The following is a 17,863-nucleotide window of genomic DNA, read 5'->3' on the forward strand; positions in this document are numbered from 1 at the left end:
AATGGTACTGAAGTACTTAACAGATGGTTTAGTATTTCCAAGATTTTGTAGTTTTGTCCGGATGGAATGTTGCCATGGTAGCTGAGGGACAAATGATCATCTCTTTTAAAGATGAAAAGATGCAGTTTATATTCATTGAACAGGTGCAGTTCAGAGGATGAAGACATGCAACTCGTTTTTGGTTTTGTTTTTAATAGTTCAGGGCATTACAGAAGGAAACACATTACCAACTACCTTGGAATGGACAGCACATCTCCCCATAACAAAAGGATTATCTGGCTCCAAGTGTTGACAAGATTGAGAGCCCCTTTCACCCACAGATGGACCATAAGACTGTGTCATAGCCTATAGTCCACATTGCTTGTCAATAGTTTGAGAGACAGAACATACTAAAGAAATTTATAGGTCATAGTGTGTGCTCTGAAATGACTGTCATCTACTGCAGAACAATTGCTTCTTTGTTCCACAAGTTTACTGAACACTCTGTCTACCTGTCTGCCTATCTGTCTGTCTGTTTTGAGACTGGGTCTCATTGTATAGCCCTGTCTGTTCTGGAACTCACTATGTAGAATTGCTAGGGAACATCATATTTACTTGAAATATGATTTCAAGACAAACTATGGTTTCTGTTCTAGAGTATTTGGGTATTTGGCAGTCATTTGCTCAGTAAACAAAGTGAGCCTCTTACTTCTAGAGAAACAGCTGATAGTATTTTTTGGCAGTGATAGAATTCATGCTTGAAAGTGAGTGTTGACTTTTAGGAAATGAGTGTCCATCTCTGGGAGTTGACTATTCTCTAATACTTTTTGAATTTTCTGATGAGCTAGATACTAATATTCACATGTGATTTTTCAATAGTATGTAGTGACATATGTCAATATTTAGGAAATAGATAAAACTACTATCACTAAACTAACACTGAAAATTTACACACTCCCACATGAATATAAAACCCCTTTATGGTAGACCAGTGGATTTTAGTTTCAGTGATTTTGCTGACTATGTATGAGTTCAGTTTCCATATTACTACTAACTTTTAAGAAATTATAGTTGATTGAGTTTGGTAATTCATGCAAGTAGAATATCCATGATTATCTGAATAAGTGATAAATGTATATTTCTGTTTTAAATATACATTTTAGTAGGTTGTATTTTCTCTAGATAATCCCACTGAAACAAGACGTCACAATTTTAGCACACATTGCATACAATTCAGCTGTCTTCTTTTAAGGTAGTAATTAAAAAATTGCAAGCATCTCAGGCTGTATACATTTAAGATGACTTTACTTATTTATATGTGTGCCTAAGTCTATGTGTGTCTGTCTGTGCAGGAAGGTGCAGCAAGGTGCACATAGGTGCTAATGGGGTCCAGAAGAGGGTTGTATATGCTTTGGATGTAGAGTTATAATCTGTGAGCTGCCCAGACTGGGTGTGGCACCTGAGCCACCTCTGTAGCTTCAAGTACAAAACTTCACAGAAATTATTTTGAGTAAAAGAGCTTGTATTTTTCTAAAACTGAAAAGATGTTATTTATATTAAGATATAAGGTTTATTATTAATTTTAAATATCTTAAAATAAATCTATTAAGCTAATAATTGTTATATTGATTCTGCTTTAATTGGGAATATGTTAGATATTGACAGACATATACAGAAAAATGCTCTTTGGGATTCACCATTGTCTTTACAAGTATGAGGAAAAACAGCCGCTGAGAACAGTGCCCGGTATGTAGCAGAAACGCTGCTGAATTTCCTGAGCAACTTGTTATTAAAGTACCTTCTAGATTACAGATGTTGATATCATCATATGAAAACATGTGGGAAAGGAAGAGCGCCCTCTCCAGATCTTAAGATTGGGGAAGGGAGGTCAGTGACAATAGGAAGTATTTACAAAAACTGTCTTCAGGAAGCCTATTGCAAGGTGAGTGTGCCTACTGTAAAAGTCCCAAGTCAGAAAGTTTTCTGACACTACCATGACACGATAGTGGGAAATCCCATAACTTGTTTTATGCAAAAAATTATTAAAAATATGTGAAATTATCTTCAGGCTGTGCTTGCTAGTTATGTGCTTCCCATAAATCAGCTTTATGTTCGGTCACTTCACCAGTGTATCTCACTCTGTGTGTGTGCAAATATTCAAAACTCTAAAAATCCGAAAACAGCAACAACAATCAACAAAAACTCCCCAGTGTGAAGAACTTCCAGCTGTAAACATTTCAGATGAGGTGACTTGACTATGTGAAATGTGAAAGATTGTTGGGTGCAGTAGTTTTTAAATTTACCTTCTACATTGTCTGCTATGTTCAGCAAAACGTCTTTAGACCTTTTAGATACCTACTACTGGCTCCATGCCCTCACTTCCACTCTTCCCACCAGACTTCTCAGGCTCTCCAGGGACCAAATTTTTTGCTTCCTCTTGCTTGCTTGGTGTTAAGAAGTAGGTCCCCTCCCTGTCTGTAATGTTCTCCTGCCCTGGTGTTTGGGACACTATTCTACCTTCACTTTTCTCTTATTGGAATTCTTGTCTCCTGTGCCTTTTTCTGACATGCCCTGCATGGTGGAAAGGCTCTGGGTTCTTTCCTGTAGCCTTTTGACATCTTCTTCTGCACACTTTCTTTTATGAACTGAGACTGGTAGTCTCCTCTGTCTCCTTTTCCAAGTTACATCTTCAGGCCAGTGACACTGAGAGCTGATCTCACCAGAGAGCGCGCAGGAAAATCTTTCAGAGCCCCAAATGGTGTGCCAAGTCCTTGATCAGGATCTCCATTTTGGTGCTCAGGAGACATTTCAAACTCCACATGGTCCCAACAAGCTAATTTTCCTCCTCCCAGAGCCCTTTTCCCTTGAATTTTCTCCATTCCCTGAAAATGACACCACCATCAGCTAGATGTTTGAGTCAAAGCAGGCTTCTGTGATTTAGCAAGATTTTGTGTATGCTCTCAGAAAAACAAAATAAATTTTGTTGATATCCCAAAGAATTGACATATGATAATGTTTCAAGTTTGAAAGGCAAAAGGAAAATATTTGTCCTTAATATTTTTTACATCTATTTTCATGAATGAGTAATTTTTTCCTACAACAGTATGATTCCTCTTGAAATTTGTCCTTTTCATTTCTACATGCAAATTCCTTCCTCATTCTTCATAGCCACGTTTCCAAGATGATCAAAAGATGCTGAGATATGTCTATATGTGAAATATTCCTGGGAGTACCAAGATTTAATACTTACATGATATTGTAAATTTAGGTTGACATCGAGTGGCTAGAATCTAACGTGTAAAACATTAAAACTTATGAGACTTTTCTTTTTTTTTTTTTTTTTTTTTTTTGGTTTTTTGAGACAGGGTTTCTCTGTGTAGCCCTGGCTGTCCTGGCACTCACTTTGTAGACCAGGCTGGCCTCGAACTCAGAAATCCGCCTGCCTCTGCCTCCCGAGTGCTGGGACTAAAGGCGTGCGCCACCACGCACGACTTTTCAGAGAGATGCAGGTCTAGTTGGTGAAAATAATAGGAACGGCAAAAATGAGCTTAAGGAGGTACATTAGAGCCTTTAAATTTCCAAATACGAATGTATGCCAAGAATGAAGCCAGGTGGGCTTTGCATGCTACTGGATGGTAGCAACATAGTTGGGGAACCAAGGAAGGGATTCTTGTGTTTTTCTCATCTACCTAATGAGTGTCTTCCTTCTCTTGGTAGCAAATCTATGATATTTTAGTGTTATTAAACTTTAGCTAGCATTTGAAATTTGACATTTAATATAAGCTTTTTCCTCCCTTATAGTTAGAATAAAACAACATGGAAAGATATAGAGAAAATGAAGCATGTGCTCACAGCTGGGGAAAGATAGCCCATACTATGGGGATCTCAGAAAATGTTCTGTTGGAAGCACTGTTGGAATGCAGAAAAGCTGAGCCTGTGCTGACACACACGTGAGCTGCAGGGTCCTCAGAGAAGCATCTGGAAGCCTTACCTTCTCCAAATGTGATTTGTCTATCTTGTCTGAACACCTGCTTACATTCCCACAGTTGATGAAACCTGGATTGTGACTCTCCGGGGAGGCATCTCCTGGCTTGTTCTATAAAACTCTAAGTTGCTGGGTAAAGGGGTCACACACAGAGATAGATATTTGATGTTGAATTGAAATAAAAGATGAAATGAGAGAATCTGTCTTGCCACTGCAGTTCACTTGATAAAACTTCTCTCTGTTATTGGCAGCCTTTGGAAAGATTAACAAGGCAGCATCTATCAGAAGGTAGGCTCTGGATCTGATTTATCAGAGCCACCAGACTTCTGTTCATAGTGCAATCAAAACCAGTCTTCTTTCTCAGGGCTCCAGGAAGAGTCAGGAGCCTCCGTTTAGACTCTCCATGTGTTACACACAACACAATGCACATGAACCATGAGCATTCAATGCTGTTTTCTAGGGCTTATTTGGAACACATTTGTGCCAAGGCAGGAAGGATCTAATTCTAGAGGAAGTATGGAATTGGGCAAATGATAAATGCTGAGATTTTTGTGTGAATTCCTTCAATGCCTTTGTGACTGACTTGCTGCTCCTTCCTTAGTTTCCCTGAGAAGGCTTCATGTCCAGGATTAAATGCTAAGAAACCGATAGATAGAGCCTGTTAAAGATGGATTCCTGTTGATCTACAGGACAGAAGACTTTAAAAAATACCTGAGTTTTCATGATTGCACATTCCCAGCAAGCCATCTAAAGTCTGCTTCTCCTGTTGTATAAAACTTAAGTCCTAAAGGACTTGGGGAGTGACTGGCAGGACTGCTTGTGATTCCTGGTTCCTTCCCTATTGCAGCACGTTCCCCAATGTCATACAGGACTGAAGATACAAATGTCAAATGGCTAGGTGGTATACTTGATTAGTTTACATGTTTTCTTCCAACTCTTATTTTGATTCAGTTTTACAACTTCCAGGATTTCACTGAGTGTTTGAAGAGTGTGCTGGGTCCTGTTTATGAAGAAATGTTTATAATTGCAGAGGTGAAGTTTAAGGTTTGCTTGCATGAGGCATTATCTGTTTACGGCGTGGTCAATGTGAAATGTAAACGAGGCAAGAACAACATTCTTGTTATTGTAAAGCTAAAACAAAAAAGCCGAGGATCCTGCTGGGATGAGGATTTGGAAAGTATTCAAGAGAAACAAATCTGAATAATACTAATAAAATGAGTACTTAAAGCTATAAGATTCAAATGTCCTTTTCCTGTATGGCCAACTATGTATAACTGTAAAAATACTTCAAATTATAAAGATTATCCAAAAGCTATAAAGTGGTTGAAAAATTATAATATAACTTTTAATAAAATTAAAGTTATGCCCAATACTTTTGTATTTGTTTTATTTAATTTGGTGACTGCAAGAGAGTTGAGTTATTATTTTGTAGCGAGGGAATCTGAGGTATGAACTGGATGAATCAGGACAACAAACAGTGCTGAAGCTGATGGTAGGAAAGATCTGCCGGCTTCCTTGTTTGATTTTGTTTAAATAGGCTTCGTTTTTAAAACAGAAGTGATAATGTGCTTACAGGCAAAAGTTCAAAACGTGTTGAAATGTACAGAAGTCCCATTCCTGACATCTAGGCAGATGTAGCTACTGTTTGCAGTTTTGGAGTATTTTAGCCATTTTTTTCTTAGTGTTTACACACATTGATATGATATATGTAACACTGATATGAATATGTGTCTATAGATATATTTATACATATACACATATGTACACATATATACCTACATATATGTGCATATATATTTACATGTCAGTATGCCACTTTGTGAATTATTTTCACCAACTTTCCATGAATATCACTCATGTATACATATATGTATATTTATATGCATATATGCATATATATGGGAATTGTTTTCAATACATTATGTCTGACTGGGCTTTTGCCATCAAAGTTTGTAATATGAATGTACCACAATGTATTTTATGATTTCTGTATGGGTGGGTCTTTAGGTTGTTTCCAGTTTTATTACTTTTATGATCAATGACTATTTTGGTCAGAATATATTCCTAGGACAGATTCTTAGAAGTAGAATTACTAAGTTAAACGAAAGCCCACTTTAAGAGTGGCATATATTGTCAGGTTGTCTTCAGGACTGCTTTTCTAGTTGTTATTCTTTCGAGCAATGCCTTGAGGGTGATAATTTGGGGACATTATAATCAGTGTCTTCAGCAGCAGCAGCAGCCTTAAATGTACAAATATAACATGTCAAAGATATGATTCTTATTGTAACTTTTATTTTTTAAATGTCATAGTCAGAGGCACCCTGAACTTTATATGCCCTGTGAAGTTTCATACCTCCACTAGGCTCATGGTGGCAGAGTTCTCAAGGCAGACAAAGGAGTGATGATGTGCTGGAGAATCTAAATTGAACAATAGCCCCACAGGATCTTATCTGGCCATGGAGTAATTTATGAATAATGTCTTGAGAACATAAGCTAAGTTTGCTAAGTGCAAAGTTCCCTTTCTTTTTAAAGCTTTTAGTTTAAGGCTCACTCTATATCAAGCATTCTTCTGTATGCAACCTTTAGCAAAAGCCTAATTATCATTAAGAAGTTCAGTCTAAGTATTCTAAATGCAATACCCCTTCCCCAGCCCCTTTCTTTCCTGAAAGCTTGGTATTAAACTCAGGAACTTGTGCCTGCTAGGCAATTATTCTACCACAGAGCAGCCTTCTTAGCCTTTGTCTCAGTCTGAGGCCTACCATAGACCAATGAAGAACTCTGACCTAATCCCAGAAATGTAATTTTTTGCTTCTTATGAAGTGTGAGTATGGTGACACAGAGGTGGGAAAGGATCTTTCCTGTAAGCAGTTACTGGCAAGTGTGCCTTAGTGTGCAGATGATGTACCTATCTCTCTTTTCCTGTCCCTGCCTCCCTCCCTCTCTCCCTCTTTCCTTCCCTCCCTCTCTCCCTCCTTCCCTCTTTCCCTTTATCCTACAGTACTAAGGGAGTTACTTTAGAATTTTAGGTCCTTTTGCCTTTTTAGTTGAAATGTCATTTTTCATTGTATTTCAGTCTTACTGTGCGCTGCAATACTTAAAATTTAGGAAGTACCCAATCCTAAAGGTTTACCCTTGAATTCTGAGGATGAGGTGGATGAATTTAATTCATACAGACTAGATTAGTTTTGTCTCTGCCTCAGCATTGTAATGGAAGTAAAATTCTGAGGTAGGAGCAATAGGGAACAATAATCTCACATATTATTACAAAATTACTGTACTCAGCAACTAGAATTTTAACCTCCAGTTTTGTCTGTTTGCTTGAGACAAGATCTCACTGTATAGAGGTCTGGCTAGTCCTGATCTGTAGAAAATCCTCCTAACTCTGCCACTCAAATATTGGTATTACCAGTGTGCTTTGGAATGCCCAGTGGTAAGCTTTAGTGTCTTGTATGGGACTTAATCTCATTCTGCTCAGTACCAAGTCATTTTATGGTATGACCTTTGCCCTCATAATGTCTTCTCTTGTTTTACACAGGCCTTCTTGCATCGAATGAACCAATGTGCAGCAGCAAAGGTTGATAAAAATGTGACAGAGGAAACAGTGAAGGTAAGCAGGCAGCTTTAGACACTCAGCCAAGCTCGGGTATCATGAAGATGATGCTGAGTCCATCAATTGTTCTTGCAGGGCTCTTCAATTTAGTGTCAGCTCCACTGTGAGTCCTTGTACCAGTGACTTGTGTTGATAATTGGAAAGAGGGAGCTAGGGATTGAGGAAGGAAAGGAAGAGGACAGGTTACATGTTGTAGAAAATTTGTTTTCTTTATCAAGCTCATGAAACCATTTGAAAAGATGAAGAAAAGTAAGAATAAGAAGACAATAACTTCAGTATCTGTGAGGAAGTTGAGTCAAATGGCAGGCAGTTGCCTGAGTAGTTCATGAAGGCAAGAAATGGGGAAATGGGAATTCCAATCTCTATAATCTCTAATGAGCAAGATTTGGATGGTCTACTGGAGTGCAGAAAAGATTGTAATACCCCAACACAAAAGTAATACCAGAAGCATTTCTTGTAAAACATAGGGAAGGGGTCCAGGGATGGAGCTTAGTGGTGGTATGTGTTCTGGGATAGTAATAAAGTCACTGCAGTCATCATAGGAGCCAACTGAGAAACATTGCTGATTACCCAGGTGGCAGAGGGTTGCTAGAGAGTATGTAGTGCTTGAGGGTTTGGGTTCCATCCCCACCCCACCCTAATATACATCCACAGCATCACACACACACACACACACACACACACACACACACACACACACACAGAGAGAGAGAGAGAGAGAGAGAGAGAGAGAGAGAGAGAGAGAGAGAGGAAAAGTTGTGATCATTTTGAAAATAGAAATAAAAAATGGTAGGTAAATAAAAATTAATTTTTTGCTTCCAGTCTGTCTGGGTCAGTGCCCTGAGCTGACCTTGGGTGCAAACTCTGAAGCCAGCCCTACAACACCTAGAGGCAGCTCCACTCCCAGGCCCTCTTACACACCCAGGATCAGAGGGTCCCAGGAGCTTGGTCACACCAGGATCTCAAGGTCACAAAGGCAGCTTGACTGCCAGAATCTCAGGATTGCAGTATCCCAGAATCACAGGATCACAGAGTCAGCTTGACTTTGAGGAGTTCTGACACAACCAGGATCACAGGAAGGACAGGCTCCAGTCAGACATAGCCAGGGTAGGTAGCACTAGAGATAACCAGATGGCCAGAGGCAAGCATAAGAACATAAGCAACAGAAACCAAGGTTACTTGCATCATTAGATCCCAATTCTCCCACCACAGCAAATCCTGGATACCCTAACACACCGGAAAAGCAAGATTTAGATCTAAAATCACTTCTCGTGATGATGATAGAGGACATTAAGAAGGACATAAATAATTCCCTTAAAGAAATACAGGAGAACACAGGTAAACAGCTAGAAGCCCTCAAAGAGGAAACACAAAAATCCCTTAAAGAGTTACAGGAAAACTCAATTAAATAGGAGAAAGAAAGGAACAAAACCATCTAGGATCTAAAAATAGAACTAGAAACAACTAAGAAATCCCAAAGAAAGACAACCCTGGAGTTAGAAAACCTAGGAAACAGACCAGGAGTCATAGATGCAAGCATCACCAACAGAATACAGGAGACAGAAGAGAGAATCTTCGTTGCAGAAGATACCATAGAAAACATTGATACAACAGTGAAAGAAAATGAAAAAAGCAAAAAGGTCCTAACCCAAACAATCAAGGAAATCCTGGACAAAACGAGAAGACCAAACTTAAGGATAATAGGTATAGAAGAGAGTGAAGATTCCCAACTTAAAGGGCCAGTAAATATCTTCAACAAAATTATAGAAGAAATCTTCCCTAACCTAAAAAAACAATGCCCATGAACATACAAGAAGCCTACAGAACTCCAGATAGACTGTCCCAGAAAAGAAATTCCTCCCATCACATAATAATCAAAAAACCAAAAGCACTAAAGAAAGAAAGAATTTTAAAAGCAGTAAGGGAAAAAGGTCAAGTAACATATAAAGGCAGTGCTATCAGAATTACACTAGACTTCTCACCAGAGACTATGAAAGCTAGAAGATCCTGGGCAGATGACATACAGACCCTAAGAGAACATAAATGGCAGCCCAGGCTACTATACCCAGCAAAACTCTCAATCACCATAGACAGAGAAAACATGATATGCCATGACAAAACCAAATTTACACAATATCTTTCCACAAATCCAGCCCTACAAAGAATAAGGAGTGGAACTACACCCTAGAAGAAGCAAGAAAGTAATCTTTCAACAAACCCACACAAACATAATTCCACTTCTAACAAGAAAATTAACAAGAAGTAACAATCACTTTTTCTTAATATTTCTTAATATGAAAATTAATATTACCAACATATCCTAATCGATTTTGAAAATCAAAAATATGAGGAATTATAAATTTATTGACTATCACTCCATCATGTCTCTAATTTGGTAATGGGAGAAATTGTTGTACAATTGTACAATACTGTACAACCCACATACATTTTCTGCTTGATATAGGGTCTTGCTGTGTGCCACATAATTGTCTTGAAATCATGCTTCTCCTATCTCAGCCTCTCTATTAGTAGAATTGTTTATTTGATGTTTTTACACTGTACTATGGTTTTCAGAACAGCTTACATATTTCAAAATTATTTATATAGTCAGAAGAAATGTAGACAATTAATTTGGGAGGTGGCTTGTAAGAGAACAGCAAAGAGTGAGACTGAAGGCTTTGGTGGATATTTGTAATTATTGTATCAATTTTGAAGAAGAGGACTTTATAAGTTACTCTTATCCTGAAATGAATGTTTTTCAAAATTATCACAACCAATGAACCAGAATCTTACCCTTACCTAACGTCTGTGCCACCCTCCAAGCAGAACCATTGTTCACTGAAACAGTTGATGAATGAATTCATGGATGGACCATGTTAATACATACACCATTTCTCAAATAAATGTAACCTGTTCCCTATGGGCTGAGAATGACAACAATCACTCAAGTCAAATAGCTTTGACCATAGCAGGAAATCTGTATCCAAAAATGGTGCCTACAATTCATTCCTTGGTGCAGCAGAACTGTCAACTCTTAGCTTACCTACTATGGAGGTAAAATGTACAGCCTTATTACAATGAACTCCAATTTCCAAAAACTGTTCTTATTTTGTGTTTGTACCACAGTAAGAGCCAAGATTTTAAGCTCTACTAAAAACAAAACAAAGAAACAAAAAGACTTTATCTATTTATGTTCATTTAAAAAAACTAATAATGATATATTATTTTAAAATATCATACAGTTAATATATTTGAAATTATTTAAAATTTATATTGAGAAAATGTATGTATTTTCAGTATTGCTATAGACAAACATCTGCATAAGACTATTCAATTGATTGTTCTTTCATATCTAACTTTTATAATACTCATTTTTATTGTCACAATATTTTATAAATTTTAAAGAATATGATGAAAAATAAAAGGTATTGCATGTTTTGAAGGCGGGCTCTCTGGGAGGAGTTGGGGTACAAAAGGGAAAGAAGAATGTGATATAAGTTTATTTACTCAAAATATGTTTTTAAATGTTAACAAATTCAGATAACTTGAAATTATGTATCTTTTCTCATCATAAGGAAATAAAACTTAAAAGAAAAAATTTTTTTTCTGAAGTAATCACTGATTATGCTTAGTGTTTTGTTTTATTAATACAAAATCTAAGGTTTTTATAGATTCTTCTGAGTCTATTACCTTCTAGATTACATATTTAACTTGCAGGCTTTTCGACCATTGGAACTTCAGTTAACAAGCTTTTGGGCTCATAGAAAACCAACCTGTGGTTGAAATGGCCTCTAAAACTTTCACTGACAGGGACTCCAGATGGAAGAAAACATCTTTGCTGTTTCAGAGTGGGCAAAGTGTTGCTAGCTTCTGCAGTACCCAACTCTGCCATCTGGGTGCAGCACAGTGAACCTGCAGTTGACCCAGCTATGACGTCTACACACAAGCAACTGAGAGAAGCAGGAAAGAAGGTTCATTCCAGGATATTTTTCACAGGGTCAAGGACCTCCCTGAAAGCCTGTCAGCAAGTCAGCCCTACACTTGTACTTACAGGCATTCTGGGAAGAGACTAGAACTGGCAGGCTGAGATTTGTGCCTCCCCCCAACCCCCTAGGCTTTTTCCTGAGAGTCTGCATAGTGTATGCATCCCCAGAGTTTTGTGGGAACAGAAAAGTCTAATACTATATTTTGCTTTCCAGGTGGGAGTGAGAGATGCCGTGGTGTAGCTCTCTGTCTAGGATGCTGTGTCCTCATGGGCCTTTTAATTTAATTTTTCAAATTTGCTTCACAACTACACTTACAGTTTTTATCTATGCATTTATTTTACAGATGTTATTCTCCAATATCGAGGAGATCCTCACCGTACATAAGGAGTTCTTGAAAGTTGTAGAAGAATGCTTATATCCGGAACCCAATGCACAGCAGGAAGTGGGAACCTGCTTCCTCAACTTTGTAGGATATTGTTTTTTCCTGTTTATTTTCAAACTCTTGATTTTAAAGATCACATCTTGGCAGAGTTTTGTGTGTGTCTGTGTGTGTGTGTGTGAGAGAGAATTCAGCATGAGAAATAAAGTCTGACACCAGAAGTTTGGGGTCTTTTAAGGCCATTGAAATCTTGCCCTCAAAGCCAGAAAAGGAGAGGGAGCCTCTCATCATCTTGTTTCACTCAAAGAATAAACAGCCTTTTCTTTTTCCTGACAAGCTAGTTCTTCGCATCCTCTGTAGCTTTGAATTCTAATGAATATTCAGCCTGTTTCATAATGAATGGATTTTTATGTTTTCCTCAAACATAGAACATTTTTTTCTTTTGAGGCAGAAACTTCTCACTCTTATAATGGCGCTAGGAGCCCTTTATTCCTCAGAATGTTCCCCTGTTAATTGGCTGGTAGCAAACCTGGAGGTGAACAGACCCAGGCTTCTTGTGACTGATTTTCCTCCAGGGTGGCGTCTCAGAAGTTTGTTTGCAGTGCTGTGGAAAGAATGAGGGAGAGGAGCTGAGTTGTTTGGAACATGGACCTTGTTATCAGTTTTGTGTATTTGTGCAGGGTAGCTGGAATTATGTAATCAATTTGCAAAAGAAGACGCCTCCTGCCTAGTAAAAATTGTTTTTAAGAACTAAAGGGCATCCATACTAGAAGAACAAATATTTTAAAATGTCATGGTTGATCCCATTCCATTGATGCTTATTTTCTGAATGCTTCCCTGAATCAAATGGCTGCCCAATGACTTGTCTAAACAAGTAGGTGAGAGTATTATAGCCCAAATGAAGCTTTGTGTATGTTTTACATGTCGTCATTTATCTTGTAGTTTCTTTATCTATATGGGATGAACAGGCTCTTTTTGTAATCTGTATTTCATAAAGATAATTCTGTCAAAGGAAAATGTTCCTCCGGTCTGAGTGCATTACACTATGCATTTCTTGGTTATGGCTGGAAGCTGTGATGTTCATATCCATTTCTTCAAGCCAGTTTCCCTTCACAAAAGAATTAGATCCCCCTGCCAACTGGAGAAGCTGTCATCCCAGGCCAAACATGGTCATGGAAACTTTGTCCCCGACAGCCGTCTCCTTAGTACCACATTATGAATCTATCACCCATAAATGTCGCTCAGATTTCTGAACTTTACTCTTGTTGTGGCTCATATCATGTCTTGAGGCGAGTGATTTGATACATGGGCTGCTGGCTATATGAAATAGTACTTACTATTCTGTGTGTCTTTGAAATTACAAGGGGCATTCTATGTTCTGATATTTGATTAATAAATTATTTGTGTTTTTCACTGGGCTTCTTTGATAGTTATTAATCATAACTCTTTTAAGAACATCTTTACAGATGGTAAGAGAGACCAGAGATTGTGATAGTCTTCAGTTTTGCAAAGTCTTCAGTTTTGGAAAGAATTCCTCTAACACTGCAGACTGTATGTGTTGTTGACTGGCAGTTTAAACCACTAGAAGATCTTGATGAATCACTTCTCTGTCCATCACTGGCCTGGTCATTTCCAGTGAATGCTCCTGGTTTGGAGCTCTGTAGACTTGTTCATTTCTCACAGAATAAAGGCAGTTTTACAGTAGCATAGTACTGTTTATTTAACTTTCTGTCTGAAACATCTTTCTATGAAACAATCACTGGGATGTTGTATTGTCAGGGTCTGCTGTTATCTTAGTTATTTGTTGGTGGTCTTGCTTGTCGATATCCTTTATAAATACAATTGCCAGGATTGGTTAACATGAAATTCAGGGTTGTGTTTTCATGATTTCTGCGTGATTCACATGCTTCTTTCCTCTGTGTAAAGTGACTTTTTTCTATTATTACATTTATCTTGGTAGATTTATTATCTCTTTTTCTAGGATATATTTATGAATTGGGGAAAATAAATAATATACATATGTATGCATATATGTATGTAGTATATCTCTTGAGATATACCTTTGTAGACTTTAGTCATGCATATCACATGGGTTAAAATTTCAAAGTAGTAGTGGTATACAGTGATTCTCATTTATTCTGTTCTATAATTAACAGAAGGACAAGTTTCGTATCTATGATGAATATTGCAGCAACCATGAAAAGGCACAAAAATTGCTTCTTGAACTGAACAAAATAAGAACAATCCGGACATTTCTTCTGGTAAGTGCATTTTCAACTGATATTATACATTGGCTGGTTGAAGGCCCTACCTGTAAGAGTGCATGTGACATGCTCTCATGAGTTACTTCTTAGCACATGCAGACTTTGAAGCTAGTCTATGGACAATTCAAGCATCCAGATCTGGGATGAGCTTGTGTGTGACATATACTGCCAATTTCCTCTTCCGGTTGACCTGGAATGTGTGTGCGATCTCCTGGTTCCTGGAGAGCAAAGAACTTAGGTCAGAGTTTACCTTTGCCTTACACCATCAGCTCCCTAGAGATCTGCTTACGCCTTAGAGGACTGGAAGAGGAACGGTCACAGGAAGGAAGCAAGTGTAAAGACAAGTTGCTCTCCTACCTATATACATTCCTTACTCTGTTTTCATGAAGGCATCAGGAATTGATGTCAAGGTTGCATATAAAAGGCACGTTTTGACAGTTCTGGGTGCCTTTGTAAGCATCTGATTAAGAGATGAGTTGGACAGCCATCCTCCCAAAGTCTGGCTTTAGAGCACTTCAATGTACTTATTCATTACCTCCTGTTTCTTCATAGCCCTATTCCCTCATTTGCTCTAGACTACACTGATTTACTTTCTATATAGAGTGGCATTTTCTTTTAAAAAAAAATCTTTTGGATAGTTTTATTATATAGGGCAGGGTATCCTCAAATTTGTAACCCCTCTGCCTAATACACCTCTTAGGTGTTGGGATTAGTGATCAGATTTCAAGTTTCTGTAGACTTTATATGAAGAGAAACACAGAGTAGTTTGTTGGGCCTGTAGTTTCTTTAATGCATAGCTTTATGTCATGTATTTAATTTTACAATCATTAATACTGAATTATATTCCATTGTGTAGATTTGCCATATTGTGTTAATCTATTTTATAAATTGATAAACATTGAGTGAGACTTATTTATAGGGTTTGCCATGAATTATGAGATTCATGCACCAGCAGGTCTGGGGCATAAATTCTCATTCTATTGAGTAGAAACTAAGCATGAAATTGGTGGATCGTATGGTAAATTTAACTAAGAAACTGGTTCTGCTTTCCACCATGATTAAGCCATCCCCAGAAACCTGTGCTGAGATTTTGGGGTTTCTGTTCCTTGCCAACACTTGGTGTGACTAGTCCTGTGATTATAGCTATGTTAGTAGGTCTGTAGTATTTCATTATAGTCTGAATTTGAAACTAAGAATGCTTTCCTGTGCTCACTAAGCATGTATATGACCTCTTTGGTGATGTATTTATTTAAATCTTTTATGAATTTTAAAATCTGAGTGTTTATATTATAGAGACGTATAAATGTTCTTAGTTTTGGGAACAATTTCTGTATCAAATATATTATTTTCCAATATTTCTTCCCAGCCTTGATTTTCATTGTTTTTAAAAAAATACTGCCTCTTGAAAAATCTAAAGTTTTAAAATTTGATGAGATATAATTTATTAATATTTTCATTATGGCCATGCTTTTCTTGTCATATTTCAGAACTCTGTACTTAGGTGTTGTGCTTATTTTATGACTTTTCTCATTGTTTTATTCTGTAGGTACTGTTGTGTTTAGAATTATCTTAGTTTCATTTGGGGTTGATTCATGTTTTAGGTGTAATAGTTTTTTCAGAGTCTTAGGGTATTCTGTTTGCAGTATCTTGCTACCTGAATTCAGGCAGTTTATTTTTCTTTCTTTTCTTTACAATATTATCTATATTAGAACCTGGTGTAGATTGCTGAATACAAACACTATGGACAGGCATCATCACCTTACTGTTGGTCATAGGGGTAAAGCTCTGCAAGCTGTACATTGTTCACGTGAATGGTCTTTCTGAAGTTTTTATTACATTCGTAGTTTTCTTTATCTTCCTTCCTTCCTTCCTTCCTTCCTTCCTTCCTTCCTTCCTTCCTTCCTTCCTTCCTCCCTTCCTTCCTTCCTTCCATCCATCCTCTCTCCCTCTCCTTCTCTTCCTGTCTTCTCTTTTTTTCTGTCTGTCTTTCTCAGCATTGGCATTGAAGTCCAGGTCTGTGCATGCTGGGCAAGTACTTTGTCAGTAAAAAAAAAATTCATTTCTCTGGCTCATATCTCATACTTTTTTTTTTTTTTTTTTTTGGTTTTTCGAGATAGGGTTTTTCTGTGTAGCCCTGGCTGTCTTGGCACTCACTTTGTAGACCAGGCTGGCCTCGAACTCAGAAATCCTCCTGCCTCTGCCTCCCGAGTGCTGGGATTAAAGGCGTGCACCACCACGCCCGGCAGAATACTTTTAAAATTAAAAAATAACTTGACATTTTAAATAACTTAATGGCAACTCTAGAGTTCATGTTTTCCTTTCTCAGATTAGTGACTGGGCTTTTTTGTTTTTGCTTTTTAATTTTTTTCTCTGTTCTATTCATAGTGATTTGCCTAGACTTGATCTGAGTTCCTTTTTCTCTATGTTACCCCTACTCAGTTTATCTTCCTTGTTTAACATTGTGAGATCCCCTCTGTGAGTGCTCAGCTTGTCAAAACTACTCATTCTCCCAGGAAAGTGCATGCAAGCATGAGTGTGGGTTGAAGGCAGTTGAAGGCTAGGTGATTTGTAAGGCGATTCACACTTCTTCCCAGGTTATCCACTTAGGTCCTTCTTGCATGATCCCCTCTTTTCAGCAGCCAAAGATAAATGCATTCTCTCTCTGCCATCCATATATTTTTAGGTTTCCTATGTTAAATTACTGGCTAGTATGCTTGAAGACCACGTATAGAAATGTAGTCTCAGACTATCATGAAATGTGGTAGCATTCTGGCCATCGCTCCTTGGTGTAAGATTTTGGCTCTCTGAAGCTCCCTTTGTGGAGTGTAAGAACTCCACTGTTTTGTTTAGTGTTTCCTATCTTTAGCAGCCATCACTTGACGGTACTTAGTTTAGTTTGCTTAGTGACTATAAGTCGTACTGGAGAAATTACAGGTCAGGAATGTGGGATTAGGTGACTCAGAGCATACTGCAGCAGACACAATCTGTCTTGAAAGTCTATATCCTGAAACTAAGTGAACATAGGTTATCGGGTGGCATTAGTATATTCATTATATTTCAGGTGTTAGTTTCCTTATTCATAAGACGAGGCATAATTCATAGAGTTATCCTTTGGAACTTTTATAACAGTTTCTAGTTTGGGATGATGATGGTATTATCTTGGGCCTTTGCTGATGCTGTTATCTCAGGAATGTTTTGATGTCATTGATCTCCCTGAAACTTATTCAGTGGACATATTTATTTTTATGACCACAGCACAGCTCACTGTGGGCTGTAGGAGCCCACAACAATCATTAACCCAGAAAATGCCTGCAGACATGCCCACATACTGATAGAGGAAGTTCTTCAGTTGAGCTTTCCTGTTCCTAGGTGACTCCAGTTTGTGCCAAGTTGACAAAACTCAACTAGGGCAAGTACGTTCTGTGCATGCATGAAGACAATCCAATGTACTGTTTCTGAGGACTCATGTAATGCTGACTGAGTGTCCACCTAGAGATAGTGTCCACCTATCTCTCTTAGAAGGCAGAGAGATAGGATTCCCCAGAGCAAGCTGGCTGGAGTGACCAGGCATAATGGTGAGCTTTGTCTCATTGAGACCGTCTCATTGAATAAGGTGAAAGAGGACTGAGAATGATTTCTGACATCAACTTTGGCCTTCCA

The 17,863-nt window shown here is 37.9% G+C and overlaps 1 protein-coding gene across 4 annotated transcripts in view; it reads left to right on the plus strand.

The window, feature by feature from the left end:
* The window catches only part of Prex2 (phosphatidylinositol-3,4,5-trisphosphate dependent Rac exchange factor 2), a 321,717-nt gene that overhangs the window by 65,392 nt on the left and 238,462 nt on the right, over positions 1-17,863 (plus strand). For all 4 annotated transcript variants that reach the window (XM_029482876.2, XM_029482881.2, XM_021163512.3 and 1 more), the window contains exons 2-4: positions 7,500-7,571; positions 11,904-12,026; positions 14,096-14,200. In XM_029482876.2, coding sequence (XP_029338736.1) covers positions 7,500-7,571; positions 11,904-12,026; positions 14,096-14,200 — 300 coding nt within the window. The remainder of the gene's footprint in view (positions 1-7,499; positions 7,572-11,903; positions 12,027-14,095; positions 14,201-17,863) is intronic.

Source organism: Mus caroli, unplaced genomic scaffold (genome assembly GCF_978045245.1).
Source record: "Mus caroli unplaced genomic scaffold, Mus_caroli_1 scaffold_1, whole genome shotgun sequence".
In the NCBI taxonomy this organism is placed as follows: domain Eukaryota; kingdom Metazoa; phylum Chordata; class Mammalia; order Rodentia; family Muridae; genus Mus; species Mus caroli.